The 12,020-nt window shown below is 54.4% G+C and overlaps 1 protein-coding gene across 1 annotated transcript; it reads right to left on the bottom strand.

Annotated features, from left to right (window-relative positions):
- Positions 1-5,478: 5,478 nt before the first annotated feature.
- Tmem151a (transmembrane protein 151A) lies at positions 5,479-10,133 on the bottom strand. Its single transcript, XM_003468263.5, has 2 exons — positions 9,933-10,133; positions 5,479-7,948 (listed from the first exon to the last, which is right to left on the bottom strand). Exons 1-2 carry the CDS (start codon positions 9,996-9,998, stop codon positions 6,617-6,619), a joined length of 1,398 nt encoding a protein of 465 aa, XP_003468311.2. The 5' UTR covers positions 9,999-10,133; the 3' UTR covers positions 5,479-6,616.
- Positions 10,134-12,020: the final 1,887 nt, after the last annotated feature.

Raw genomic sequence — 12,020 nt, 5'->3', positions numbered from 1 at the left:
AGAATTACCTGTCTGTAGGGGCCCGGGGATTTAGAACAGTGGCATAAGTGCCTGCCTGGCAAGTGCTAGGTTGTGAGTTCCATCCCCAGGACCAAAAACAAAAACCAAGAATTACCTGTCCTTAATTCTAGGACTCTGGGAGGCCGAGGCAGGAGGAATACAAATTCAGGCCCAGCCTGGGGAATTTAATATTTTTTTCCTTTTTCTCTTTTTATCGGTACCAAGGATCAAACTCATGACTGCCTGCTTGCAAGGCAGTGCTCATGCCTCTGAGCTAAATCCCCAGCCCCTTGGAATTTAATAATTTAAAGAGACCCTGGCTCAAAGTAAGTAATTGAAAAGAGGATGGAGGAGCTGAGAAGTAGCTCAGTAAGAATGCCCTGGGTTCAGTAGTATTACTACAAAACAAAAAATTCCCTCTAGGCTATGTGTGTAAGGTACAGATGACACATCAATGAATTTCTTTCTTTTTTTTGTCTTTTTCCTTTTTATCGGTATGATCGGGATTGAACTCACGACTGCCTGCTTACAAGGCAGGGGATTATGCTGCTGAGCTAAATCCCCAGACCCATAAATGAATTTCATAGTTAGCCTTGGGTTCTAGTCCTAAAATATTATGTATAGCAAATATTCCAAAATCTGAAAAAAATCAAAGTCTATAATAGTTCCAAGCTTTTTTTTTTTTTTTTTTTGAGACAGGATCTTGCTGTGTAGTGTAGGCTGTCTTTGAATTCACCATGCAGCTCAGTCTGGCCTCCACTATGTGGTAATCCTCCTGCCTCAGCCTCCCAAAGGCCAGGATCACAGGTGTGTGCCATTACTCAGTTTGGTCCCATGATTTTTTTAGTGGTGCTAGGGATTGAATCCAGGACCTTGTGCATGCTAGGCAAATGCACTACCACTAAGCTACACCCGCAGACCACCCAAAGTGTTCTGGATAAGAGGTTCTAAATCTGTAAAGATGATACAAATGACATGACGACAATAGCTAAATTTATTGAGATTTCCCTATGTTTCAGATCCTGATTTAAGCACAATAGCATAGTTGTGTTTTGTTTTGCAGCACTGGAGACTGAACCCAGAGCCTGGTGCATTCTAGGCTGGTGCTCTGTCACTGTATGACATCCTCAGCTATTCAGCCCTTTTATGTTACTTTGAGACAGGGCCTTGCTAAATTTCTTAGGCTGGCCTCCGATTTGGAAATCTCCTGCCTCAGCCTCCTAAGTATCTAGGATTATAGTCATGCCTGGCTTCTTTGTATGTATCTTGTGTAATTCTATTGCTACTTCCTATTCTGCAGGTGAAAATACTGGGGCAGAGAGAAGTTAAGTGACTTCCCCAGGGATTATGGTGGCAGAGTCTGGATTCTGTCTGGCTTAATGGGCTGTATTTGTGGATATTTGCCTCCCACAGATTGAATTCTAGGAAAAGGAACAAATAGTGAATTAACTCATGCATATGCAAATAAAAATAATTTTGAATTATGATGATGAATTAAAAGAACAAAAGAGAGCGCAGAGGAAAGAGCCAGGGTGGAGTTTGTGGGAGGTGACATGTTAGAAACTCGCTGGGTTGTCCAGAGGTGGCTTGGTTTACTTGCTATGGTTAATGGCAGAATGCACCTGGGAGGCCTGTGGAAGCCCCCAGGCTCGTGGGGGTCTCATCAGGGTCCTGGAGCAAGCTGGGGACTGGGGTGGAGAGGTGGGCATGGTGGACAGCAATGTGTTGTGGGCAGAGCCCTGGGGAGTGAGGGGTTCACAGCTGAAAGGCTACAACCTTGAGCTTCTCCTCCAAATCCTCCAATCAAGCTGGCCAAGGGGCTGAGCACGGATAAAGCCAGAGATCACAGGTGAAGGGTGGCCGTAGTGCTGGGTGCTGGGGATTTGCTACCTCATTGCATCGGCAGGGTCAGGCAGAGAGGAGAGATGGAGGCTCTGGGGTCTGGAACAAGCTCCTGCAGCCCTCCTCAGGCCTTGAGCCCCCTCTTGAGAATGGTTTGGAGTGGATCATCCCAGCTCCTCATTTGCTTTAAGACAGGCTGAGCCCAGAATGAGAGACCTGAGATGGGGAGTGTGCATGACACACCAGGGTCAGCTCTGTTCTCTCCCTCGCTCCTGAGGTGGACACGGGCCCAGGGTATCAGTGATCCACTTGGAGTAGCACAGTGGCTTTGTGAAGCAATGCTGGAGGTCAACCGTTGGACTGGAGCCCCCTTGTGGCGCATCTGCTGCTGTCACCTGGTGCCACTCCTGAGGCCCCACTTATCTGCGGCTCCACGGGGCTGGAAGGTCTGAGGTAAACTCTGTCTTTTTCAATACAGAGTCTTTCTGGCTCGTGCCTGGGCCTCATCTCCACCTGGCTTCACATCTGCAGGGACCTGGATTTACATCTGACTCCAAATAGCGAAGGTGGACATTGCAAGGCCTCTTGAGACCTTGTCTCAGAAATTGTCCAATGTCCACGCTCCATAGGTCAAAGCCAGTCAGAAAGTCAACTCAGCTCAGATTTAAAGAGCAAGGGCACAGACTGCATCTTTTAGGGCTAGGAGTCACAAATAATTTGTGTCATATTTAATCTACCCTCTGAAGACCTCAATAAAGGACCTGAACAGGCCACTGTGCCCCCAGGAGACCCACATCTGCCATGCCACTGCCTCTCCCTCAAACCAGCATCATAGAAATGTTAGGCGTCCTTTTGCCGGCCACTCTAGGTGTCAGTCACTGAGGAATGGCATCTGGCTCAGTAATTGTTTTTGTTTTTGTTGTTGTTGTTGTTTTTGAGACACAGTCTTGCTATGTAGCGTGGGCGGGCCTTGAACTCATTTATGTGTCCTAGGCTGGCCTTGAACTCGTGGTGATCCTCCTGCCTCAGCCTCCCAAGCAGTGGACTTATAGGCATTATACCTGGTGACTGTATTTTTAATGACAGTCATTAATGTACCTCCCATCCAATGTGCAAATTTTTTTGGTACCAGAGATCTAACTCACAACCTCACACTTGCCAGGCAAGTACGTATGCCACTGAGCTAAATCCCTGGCCCATGTGCTATTCCTTTGTTTTTTCCCCAAGTTGAAGCCAGAGCCTTCACACTGAGCTATATCCCAACAACCCCTACCCCACCTTTTTAAAATTTGCTTTTCAGTTTTTAAGCTTTATTTTGAGACAAGTTTTCACTATGTCACTAAAATGCTCAGAGTGGACTCAAACTTGCCTTCTCTCTGCCTCAGCCTCCCAGAGTGCTAAGATTACAGGCATATGCCACCACATCCAGCTCATATACTGTTTGTTTTTTGAGATAGAGTCTTCCTAAGTAGTCAGGCTGGCTTTGAACTCATTATGTAGCCCAGGCTGGCCTTGAATTTATGGTGATCCTTCTGCCTCAGCCTTCCTAGTGCTAGGGTCACAGGCGTATGTCACCATGCCAGGCGTGTTGGTCTTCATATGACACTGACTGGTCTCTATGAAGAGGTGGGATCTTATATGCCCTCTGCCTCGAAGCTGGGTGGTAACTGGGCGGTACTGGTAATTTTGACCAATGAAACCGGGCAGGGACAATGTCGTGTGACTTCTGAGATCCTGAGATCCAGAGGGCGGTAGAGTTGCCACCCTTCTGCTACACTTGTCCATGGAAACTTGCCGCCCTGCTGTGAGGATGCTGGTGCCCCAGAGAAGCCAGGAAAGGCTGTCCCAGCTAGTAACCCAGGCTAGGCTTTCAACAGAGATTCAAGGGAAGGAGGCCTCGGATGATCCTGCCCCAGCTGAGGCCCTAGGCCTTGTGGAGCAGAGATAAGCAATCCTCACTGTACCTTGACCCACATGCGAGAGAGCATGATGTCTTTTGTTCGTTGAAGCCACTGTCTTTAGGATTTAATATGGAGCAGAAGAAAATTAATGAAGACTGCTAGTAACACAAACAAGAAAAAAAGCTCACTTAATCTAAAATTTTACTTGTCTTTATCATTAGAGTTTGGAAGTTAGCAACCCAGGGACGATAAGGAAACTCCCTTTGGTCATCAGAAACCCAAGATGTTTTGTTTTGTTGCTCTGCTATCCTCAGTGCATGGTTAGAATTTTCAAGGTCACCTTCTGATACAAAATAGCTGTTGGAGTTCCAGCTATCACATTCACATTCCAAGCTGAAAGGAGGATGAAGCAGACAATATTTTTTCTAATTCAAGGAGCATTGTTGAAAATTTCTCTTCACGTCTTAGAATTGTCACAGTTATAACATGGGCACAAGGGAGGAAGTGTCTTTTTAACTGGATCATCTGAAGTTCCATTATTGAGGAAGGGAGAATGGCCAGTGGCCAGTGGGCAGGTGGTGGCTATGGTGTTGGAGCAGAAGGCTGAAAAAGGAGGACCTTTCATTGCACAGAAGTCAGAAATCGCACATTGGCCTCTCTGCCTGCCATACCTCCTTGAATATTTGGGCACCATCATGGGTTTTCCACTGAGGTTCTGTCCAAACTGCTGATCTCCCCTCCTCTGCCCCAGAAGGGAAGCGCTGGAAGGGGGAAAGCTCTGGCTTCCCTGCCATTCCCATGTGGCCAGCAGGCCGCTGGACTCTTGCTAATTACTCTAACATGCAGCCCTAATCTTATTTCTCCCTTCCCAGCACCCTGCATGGCTCCCGTCTGGCCCCATTGCAAGACAAGTGCTTGGGTGTGGCATGGGCGCCTTGGCTACTTCTGCCAGGGCGCCCTGCCTCCATTTCTTTGCCTCATCATCTGCTTCCAGGGCTTTGTTCCAATACTACTTATGGAAAAGGCACCCACTAGGCCTTACGGCACCTGTGGGTAAACCAGAAATGGGTGCCCTTTCCTCAAATGGTTTGGGTGTGCATTCCACTCGTGCCTGACCTCAGCCCAGCATCCTTGTAAACACGCTGAGCAACTGTACATGCAGAGGCCTTTTCCAAAAGCACCTAGACCTCTCTTGGTGAACGAGGCCCTTCCTTGGCTGCTTGTTTTTTCTTTGGATTCTGTGCAAGCCTGTTCTGATTCAGGCTTTCTAGCTTCCAGTCCCCCACCCTGTTCTGCATCCAATGCCCCCCCAACCAGTAAACACCAACAGCCAGGGAGGAGGGACGGATCAGAGTCACAGGCACAGTCCCCATCCCTTTGTCCTAGCGATGCCCAGCAGCTGAATGGGATCTTCAATGGGGCTGGAAGAGGGCCCAGCCTTGACAATACTTTTCAAGTGATCCACGCCTAGATACAGCGGTCAGTGCCGTCAGCTGCTTACAGCAACTCACAAGTGGGTCTCAGGCTGAGTGTGGCTCAGGGTTAGAGGGTGGGCTTTCCTGGTTCCATCCCTAGGACAAGAAAAGAGCTGAGTCTCCAAGGCTCCAGGCTGGACAGACAAGGGCCCCCTGCCTACCCTGTTCAGGAAAATGCAGAGGTTCAACTTGCCCCCCACCAGATGGCCCGTCACACTTCAGCGATGGCCTTGGACTCAACCCTCAGGAACACTCAAAAGTGCTTTCAGTTCATATCTTTATTCACTCTGTACTTGCTCTGTCTTCTCTCCCCACCTATCCCCTGCCAGCCCCTGAGAGGGGTGGCAGCCCCATTTGGAAGGGAAGGGACTCCTCTCTCCTCCCTGGGGGAGGGATGATGTCCCCTGGGCCAGGCTCCACCGTGGTGGGAGAAGCAGGGGCTTCCAGAGCAAGGCAAGGGCATCGTCCAAGAGGCTGTGGCCAGGCCAGGGCCCCTCGGATGCCCTGTGGCCCTGCATCCTGCAGAGCATCAGGAGGGTGAAGAGCAGAGAAGCCTGCAGAAGCATTGAAGACAGGGTGTGTGTGTGTGTGTGTGTGTGTGTGTGTGTGTGTGTGTGTGTGTATGCATGTGGCTGACAGAGGTGAACACAGAAGTGGGAGGCAGCAGTGGAGACCAGGGAATGTGGGATCGCGGTGGGGTCCTGACTGGGACCCCTGGTCCTAAGGGGAGCTGCATGTGGGGGCAGGTGCAGTTGTACCAGGGAAAAAGCTGTGTTCCAAGAACCAGGCTCCCGGGGAAAGGAGCCACACCACAGGGTCACATCAGGGATTATGCCTGAGCAGAGGTGAGGGGACAGGCAGGAAGGGACTAGCAGGGGACTATGGGAACTCTAGGCACGTAGCGGGGCCATCACTGCCAGCTTTTCAACTTCAGGAGACCTCCCTACTGGGCACGGCCCCAAACTGCCCAATTGTGCTTCTGGGTTGCTTGAGGGTCCCCAGTGTGGCCTCGGCTATGGCGGGGAGGAACCCCATAGGCAACCCTTTGCTGTGGGTAACAGCTGTCCCCAGGGCTCCTCCCGATCCCAGCCTTTCTGGAAGCTTCCTCCCCTGCCCAGTGTGGGAGGCTCCCCAGCAGCTCATCCACCATGAGGTGGGATCCTCCCATGGGGTGGGAGGCGGGGGAGCCATGCTAGGGATGGATCACAGGCTCAACTCAGGAGGCACCCTCCCCCAAGAATGACCACAGGTCACTGCATTTTAGTTGAAGGACCCCCCACGCCCCCCGACCCCTGTGTGGCTGGTCTCTTTGCCCTCCTGGTTTGGACAAGTATCAGGTATCCAAGCCCACTGTGGCTGGCTAGTGAGGAGGCAGACACACCAGGGTCACATGGGGTCTCAGAGTGCACCTTGCCCGTCTCCCCGACAGCCACTGTCCCCATGGACAATGAGCACCGGGAAATAAAGGGCATCCTCGTAGCACGGCGGACTTTCCAAGGGTTCCGTGTCCTCTCTGCGGCGCCCCAACGGCCCCCCACTCAGGCTGCGGAAAACCCCTGGGGTAGCCCGGCCCCCGGCGCCTAGTGAGAGGCGGCTTCGACTGAAGGGCAGGCGGGGACCACTGGGCTGGGCAGGGGGCAGCGAGTTGCTGCTGACGGAGCGGCGGCAGCGCTGGCAGCCCCGAAGGTAGGCACCTGAGCCGGCGCCCATGACCACAGCCTCCGAGTAGCTGGGCACCAGCTGCCGGTTGGAGCAGATGTGCCACTCCAGCTCGGTGAAGTCCACCGTGGCCACTCGGGACAGTGGCGGCCCGCTGGGCATGGCCCCTGGAGGAGGTGAGCTGGCGCCAAAGAGCTTCTCCACTTGGTAGTGGACATGGGCGGTGCCACAGGCCGCCACGACCCGCAGGGGCCAGGACAGTGTGGCTGCCGACACGAGCCAGAAGACCCAGGCACGGGCGTACCAGGGTGGGCTGCGGGGGTCGGCGAAGACCATGAGAGACTCACGGAAGTCCACGTCCTTCAGGTGCATCCCCTCGCGGGCCTCTAGGTAGTCGTCCAGGCCCTCGTTGGCACTGAAGAACCGGGCTCGCTGCGTGAGGTACGAGGCCTCGGCCTCGGCGCTGCCGAAGCTGAAGCACTTAGTGAAGCGCAGCCGCGTGGCTGCGTGGTCAGCCAGGCCCACCAGCTCCTTGGAGACATCGCGGACACCGTGGGCTGAGTAGTCAAATTCACCCCTGGCTGTGCGGCTGTCAGCCCGCTCGTGGTAGACCTGCGTGGTGGTGTAGGCATCGCCATTGCGGTAGCGGGTGATCTGGCGCGTGCGGCGCACGTAGTGGTAGCTGGTGGCCTTCCACCAGACACAGGGCGGCGCCTGCTGCAGGCGGCGGATCAGGGCAAGCACGGTGTTGGCATCGGTGCGAGGCGCCTGGCATGACCGCACGTGGCAGTGCCAGCATTCGGCCAGGTAGAGGAGGTAGAGGAGGGAGACAAAGGCCAGTGGGATGTACAGGTAGCCATCGGAGCAGGGGCTGGCCGGGTAGGTGGGTGGCGGGCCCCCTGCCCCACGAGCCAGGGCTGCCTCAGGCCCCAGGACCAGCCGCGGCACAGTGGCGAGGCGACACCAGGCCACCACTGCACCACAGGCATGGATGAGGAGTGTGAGGAGCAGGCACTTCCAGTGCGACTCTCGGCACAGGGAGCTTCCCAGGGACTGCTTCAGGGGCCGCTGCTGCAGGGTAGGCAGAGAGAGGGGACAGGTGTCAGGACAGCGGCCTCTGCTGCACTAGCACTCTGCTTAACCTTGTGCAGGAGGGGAAACTGAGGCTCCGAGGGACTAGCTGTCTGCTCCCAGCCTTACTCCTAGCCAGCTCACAGTGGTGCTGCCTGCAGGACTGGAACCTGGGCCCATCTGCCCTGAGGCTGCCTTCCACTCTACCCTGCTGACTCTCAGTACCTAAGACACAACAGAGCCATCACCCCTCCTTTATAACACTAAAATGGTCTGAATTCTGCCTGATTTACTGTGAGGACCTGGCATATTCCTGTCTTCTCTGAGATTTAATTTCTGGTCCTGGTGGTATGGAGGCCAGAGTGGCAGGGGCCCAAGAGTTGACAGCATCCCTTACAGGCTGGGATCTGGTGCTGGCTCCACCCTTACAGGTATGACTTGGGGAGGTCCCTCATCCCCACTGGACCTCTAACTCCTCATCTATAACCTGGGGTTGTTATGAAGATTTAAGAAGATTGTGTGTGTGTGAAGATTTTAGATCTGGCGGTGGGAACAAGCCATACGACTGTTACTCTTGCCTAGTCCTTTGCTCCTCTAGGGGTGGCAGGAGACTTGGGAGGGGCTTTTAAGTCAGTGAGAAAGAAGGAGAGCTAGAAGTGGAGGAGGTGCGAGCCTTGGGGGGAGCAGATGGAGGGTTCTCTTCCACTCCCCATCTGTGCAGAGCGAGGGGGCAGGATACACCACTGCTGGGCCGCAGAGGCCACTCCCTAGGCCAGAGGGCTTGTCCCTGCTTCCTGTCAGAGCTGTCAGCATGGCCACCTCACCCCCAGGTGCCTAAGTGAGCGAAGAGGGTGTAAGGGAAGAGATGAGTAGGGAGGGAGAGAAGAAACCACAAACACGCCACCTTGCCACCCAGCTACCCAGCTGTACTAGGCTTTGAGGAAAGAGAGGAAACAGCCCCCCAAGCCTCAGGGCTACCTGTCCCTCCTCACCCACCACACTACAGGTCCACACATCCACTTCCCTACACCCCCCACACAAGGTTATCACAGACTCCCCAACCCCCGGGTAACTTAACCTGTCAACAACAGACCCTTGCCTGTCCCCTGAGTGCAAATCCCTATAACCACAGCAAGAGGCACATAGACACACACACCATAGACCCATCCACTGCAGATGTACACGTTTCACACTGTCTGAAGTCCAGACACACAGCAGACCACAGTGCTCATCTCCCACCCCTGCAGCAACCTCACACCCACACACCCGAGAGATACATACACAACACTGGGTGAAGACCCACGCCAAAGGACCCAGATGACCCTCACCTGACCACAAGGCATATCTATTCCATCGAAGAAATAGGGACCACACACCTGCATACACACACCTGCACACACACACACACACAGGACCACACAGGCATTCCACACGCTCAAAGACATCCCCACCCACTCATGACTCCCATCACACACAAGGCTCCGGCCCTTGCAGATTTTCCTGGCCAGGACTGAGGAAGGGTCGTCTTGGGGGTCCCAAACCGCAGACTGAACCCTCAGCCCTCACCTGGGGGGGAAGGCACTGGATTCTAGAGGCCACCTCCCTTCCTTTTCCCCTCCCCCAGCCCCGGCCACTGCGGCTGCACTGCAGACGCCGCCCGGCACCTCGTGAGTGCCTGGGTCGGGCTGGGGGGCCTCACCCCGCGGCTCTGGCGGTGAGGGGGTGGTAGCCGGGTGGGGACGCGTGGGGACTAGGTGCTGACGTCACAGGACGAGCGAGGAGGACTGAAGGGGCACCGGAGCGGGAGTCGACCCCCACATTTCCTGCCCAGCCGCTCCACCCCTGCCCCTCTTGGGCTTCTAGGTGCGGGACCCCAGGCCGGACGTGGGCTCCCCAATGACGTCACCGGCCACAGGGGCTCGAGGACTTTCTGCCCCCGTGCCCTCCCGGGGACTGCTCGCTGCCCTGTCCTCCTCCCCGGTACCTCCTCCCGCAGCGGCTCGCCGTCCGGGATAAGCGCGGGCACCTCCCCGCCGTCGCCCTCGGGCATGGTGTCCTGGCTGCTTGGGCGGCCCCAGCCCGGGCCCGGGGCATGATAGGGAGGGGCGCGGAAGCTGCAGCGCGGCCCCGAGGGGCGTCCGCTCGGCTCCGCCGCCGCGGAGCACTGCGCCCAGCCCCAGCCCCAGCGCCCCGCCCTCTGCTGGCCCCGCCCCCGCGGCACCAGTGGCGCCGCCGGCAGCGCCTGGCACGGCGGGCACTGCCCCCGCCCCCGAGGAGCCCAGGCTGGGCAGCCGGACCCCCGGGTTCTGCGCCCGCAGCGCTTGCGCCTGCGACCTTGGGCGAGTCCTTGCTCTATGGCGCCTGAGGTTGGCCGGCTGTAAGTTGGGAAACGTGAATCTCGAGGGTGGACGCGCGGGCGCCGACCTCGTTCAAAGTCTGAAGCCTTGGTCTAGAAGGAAGCCCACCCAAAACCCAACCTGGACACCTCACTCCTTGGGGGAGGGAACACTTACATCCCAGAAAGGCATAAGGAGCCTCATTCGGCTGGATGGGATACTGGGCTCCCCTTAGGGTAGGCGCTGTGGGTGCTAGGACACCAGGATCCCTCGGCCACATGGCCTTAGGCCAGCATGCTCCGTTCCGAAGCTGTTTTTTCATCTGAGAGCTGGCTATGGAAAGATGTTGGGTTCAGTTCAAGCACTCATTTGGCTGTATTAGGTGAGTGTGGTCTGCTCTGTACCTGGTCTGCACCAGGTACCTGAGACCCAAGGTTGTGTTGCTCCTGCCTCTGGGGCCTCAGCTCCTTCATCCTCAAGTTGTGTGGGTTTTGGACCCCAACTAAATGCTTAGCGGGTGGAAGCTGCAATGCTAGCTGGGTTATTTTGCGGGTGTGTGTTTGTACAAAGGGCAACTTGAATAGTATTTGGTTAAACACCCCTTATTCATTTAAAGATGGTGTAGCTGAGATGTAGGGAGAAGAAGGTAGTGGAGCAGGGTTTTATTTGTTATTTACTTATTTGACACAAATATTTATTAGGTGACTTTTGTATGCAACTACTGTGTTTCCCACTGGGAAGAGAAAGTAGGAGTAGAGAATGACAGACCCTGTTCTCACAGAATCTACATCCAGGGGAAACGGTGCATCCAAAGGGGTCCTAGTTCCCATGCTGTGCCTCCACCCCAGAATAGATCAGGCCTCCACTGCCTTTGTTTCTCTGAGAGGTAAGAGTTGAGCTAACTTTTATTTATTTATTTATTTATTTATTTATTTATCTATCTTTTTGAGACAGGGTCTCCCTATGCAGTTCAAGCTGGCCTTCAACTCACTTTGTAGCCCAGGCTGGCTTAAACTTACAATGATCTTCCTCCTGCATCAGCCTCCTGAATGCTGAGATTACAAGTGTGAGTCACCACCCCCGACTGAGCTCAGTTTTAAAGGCTTTGGACTAGGCTTTGGTCAAGTGCATGAGAGAAGGAAGGACATCCTAGGTGGAGGGGACCTTTGGGCAAATGCATAGTTGTTGTTGGACCATGTGGGCTGAGTTTGGAGAGCGGAAAGGTGACCTGCTGTAACTGAACACTAGATAACTAATTAGAGGCAGGTGTCAGAGGGCCTGATTGTGCTCTCTAGAACGCAATGCTGAAGGCCTCTGAGAGGGAGGGAGGCCCTTGAAGATAGTCTCCAAAGGGGTGGTTGGGAGTGGTCAGAAATTGAGTGAAAACAAAGGAGCCTGGCACCCTGAGGAAGGCTTGGGAGTCTCACTTTGAGATGGTCACAGGACTGGTGATGACTCAGGAGTTTCGGATGCAGTCTCAGGAAATCAGTACACCTAGGCCCCAAAGTCGACTAGATCACCATAGTGGGTGGGAAAGGCCTCGTGCAGGATCCTGCCCATCTAATCACACCCAAATCTTCAGGACGTCAGATCGCCTACATTTCAGTTTTTCATTGTGCATGTGTATGTGCTCTCTTTCACGCAACGTGTGAATCAAGATCTCAAACTCTCGCAATGGAGGTCTCCGCGGATCTGCAGAATGGTAGTAAAGGCACAAGGTCATTTTCAGCACCAGA

Source organism: Cavia porcellus, unplaced genomic scaffold, assembly GCF_034190915.1.
Source record: "Cavia porcellus strain 051 isolate PalLab524CR breed Dunkin Hartley unplaced genomic scaffold, mCavPor4.1 scaffold_17, whole genome shotgun sequence".
NCBI lineage: Eukaryota > Metazoa > Chordata > Mammalia > Rodentia > Caviidae > Cavia > Cavia porcellus.
Note: the sequence above shows the minus strand (reverse complement) of the source record. Positions and strands in the feature narration are given on the sequence as shown.

Bases quoted from the DNA above. Each gene is read 5' to 3' on its own strand.
- Tmem151a (XM_003468263.5), bottom strand. From the start codon at position 9,998: ATGCCCGAGGGCGACGGCGGGGAGGTGCCCGCGCTTATCCCGGACGGC. The intron at 7,949-9,932 runs GTACCGGGGAGG...CCTACCCTGCAG, and splicing joins GCGAGCCGCTGCGGGAGGAG to CAGCGGCCCCTGAAGCAGTC.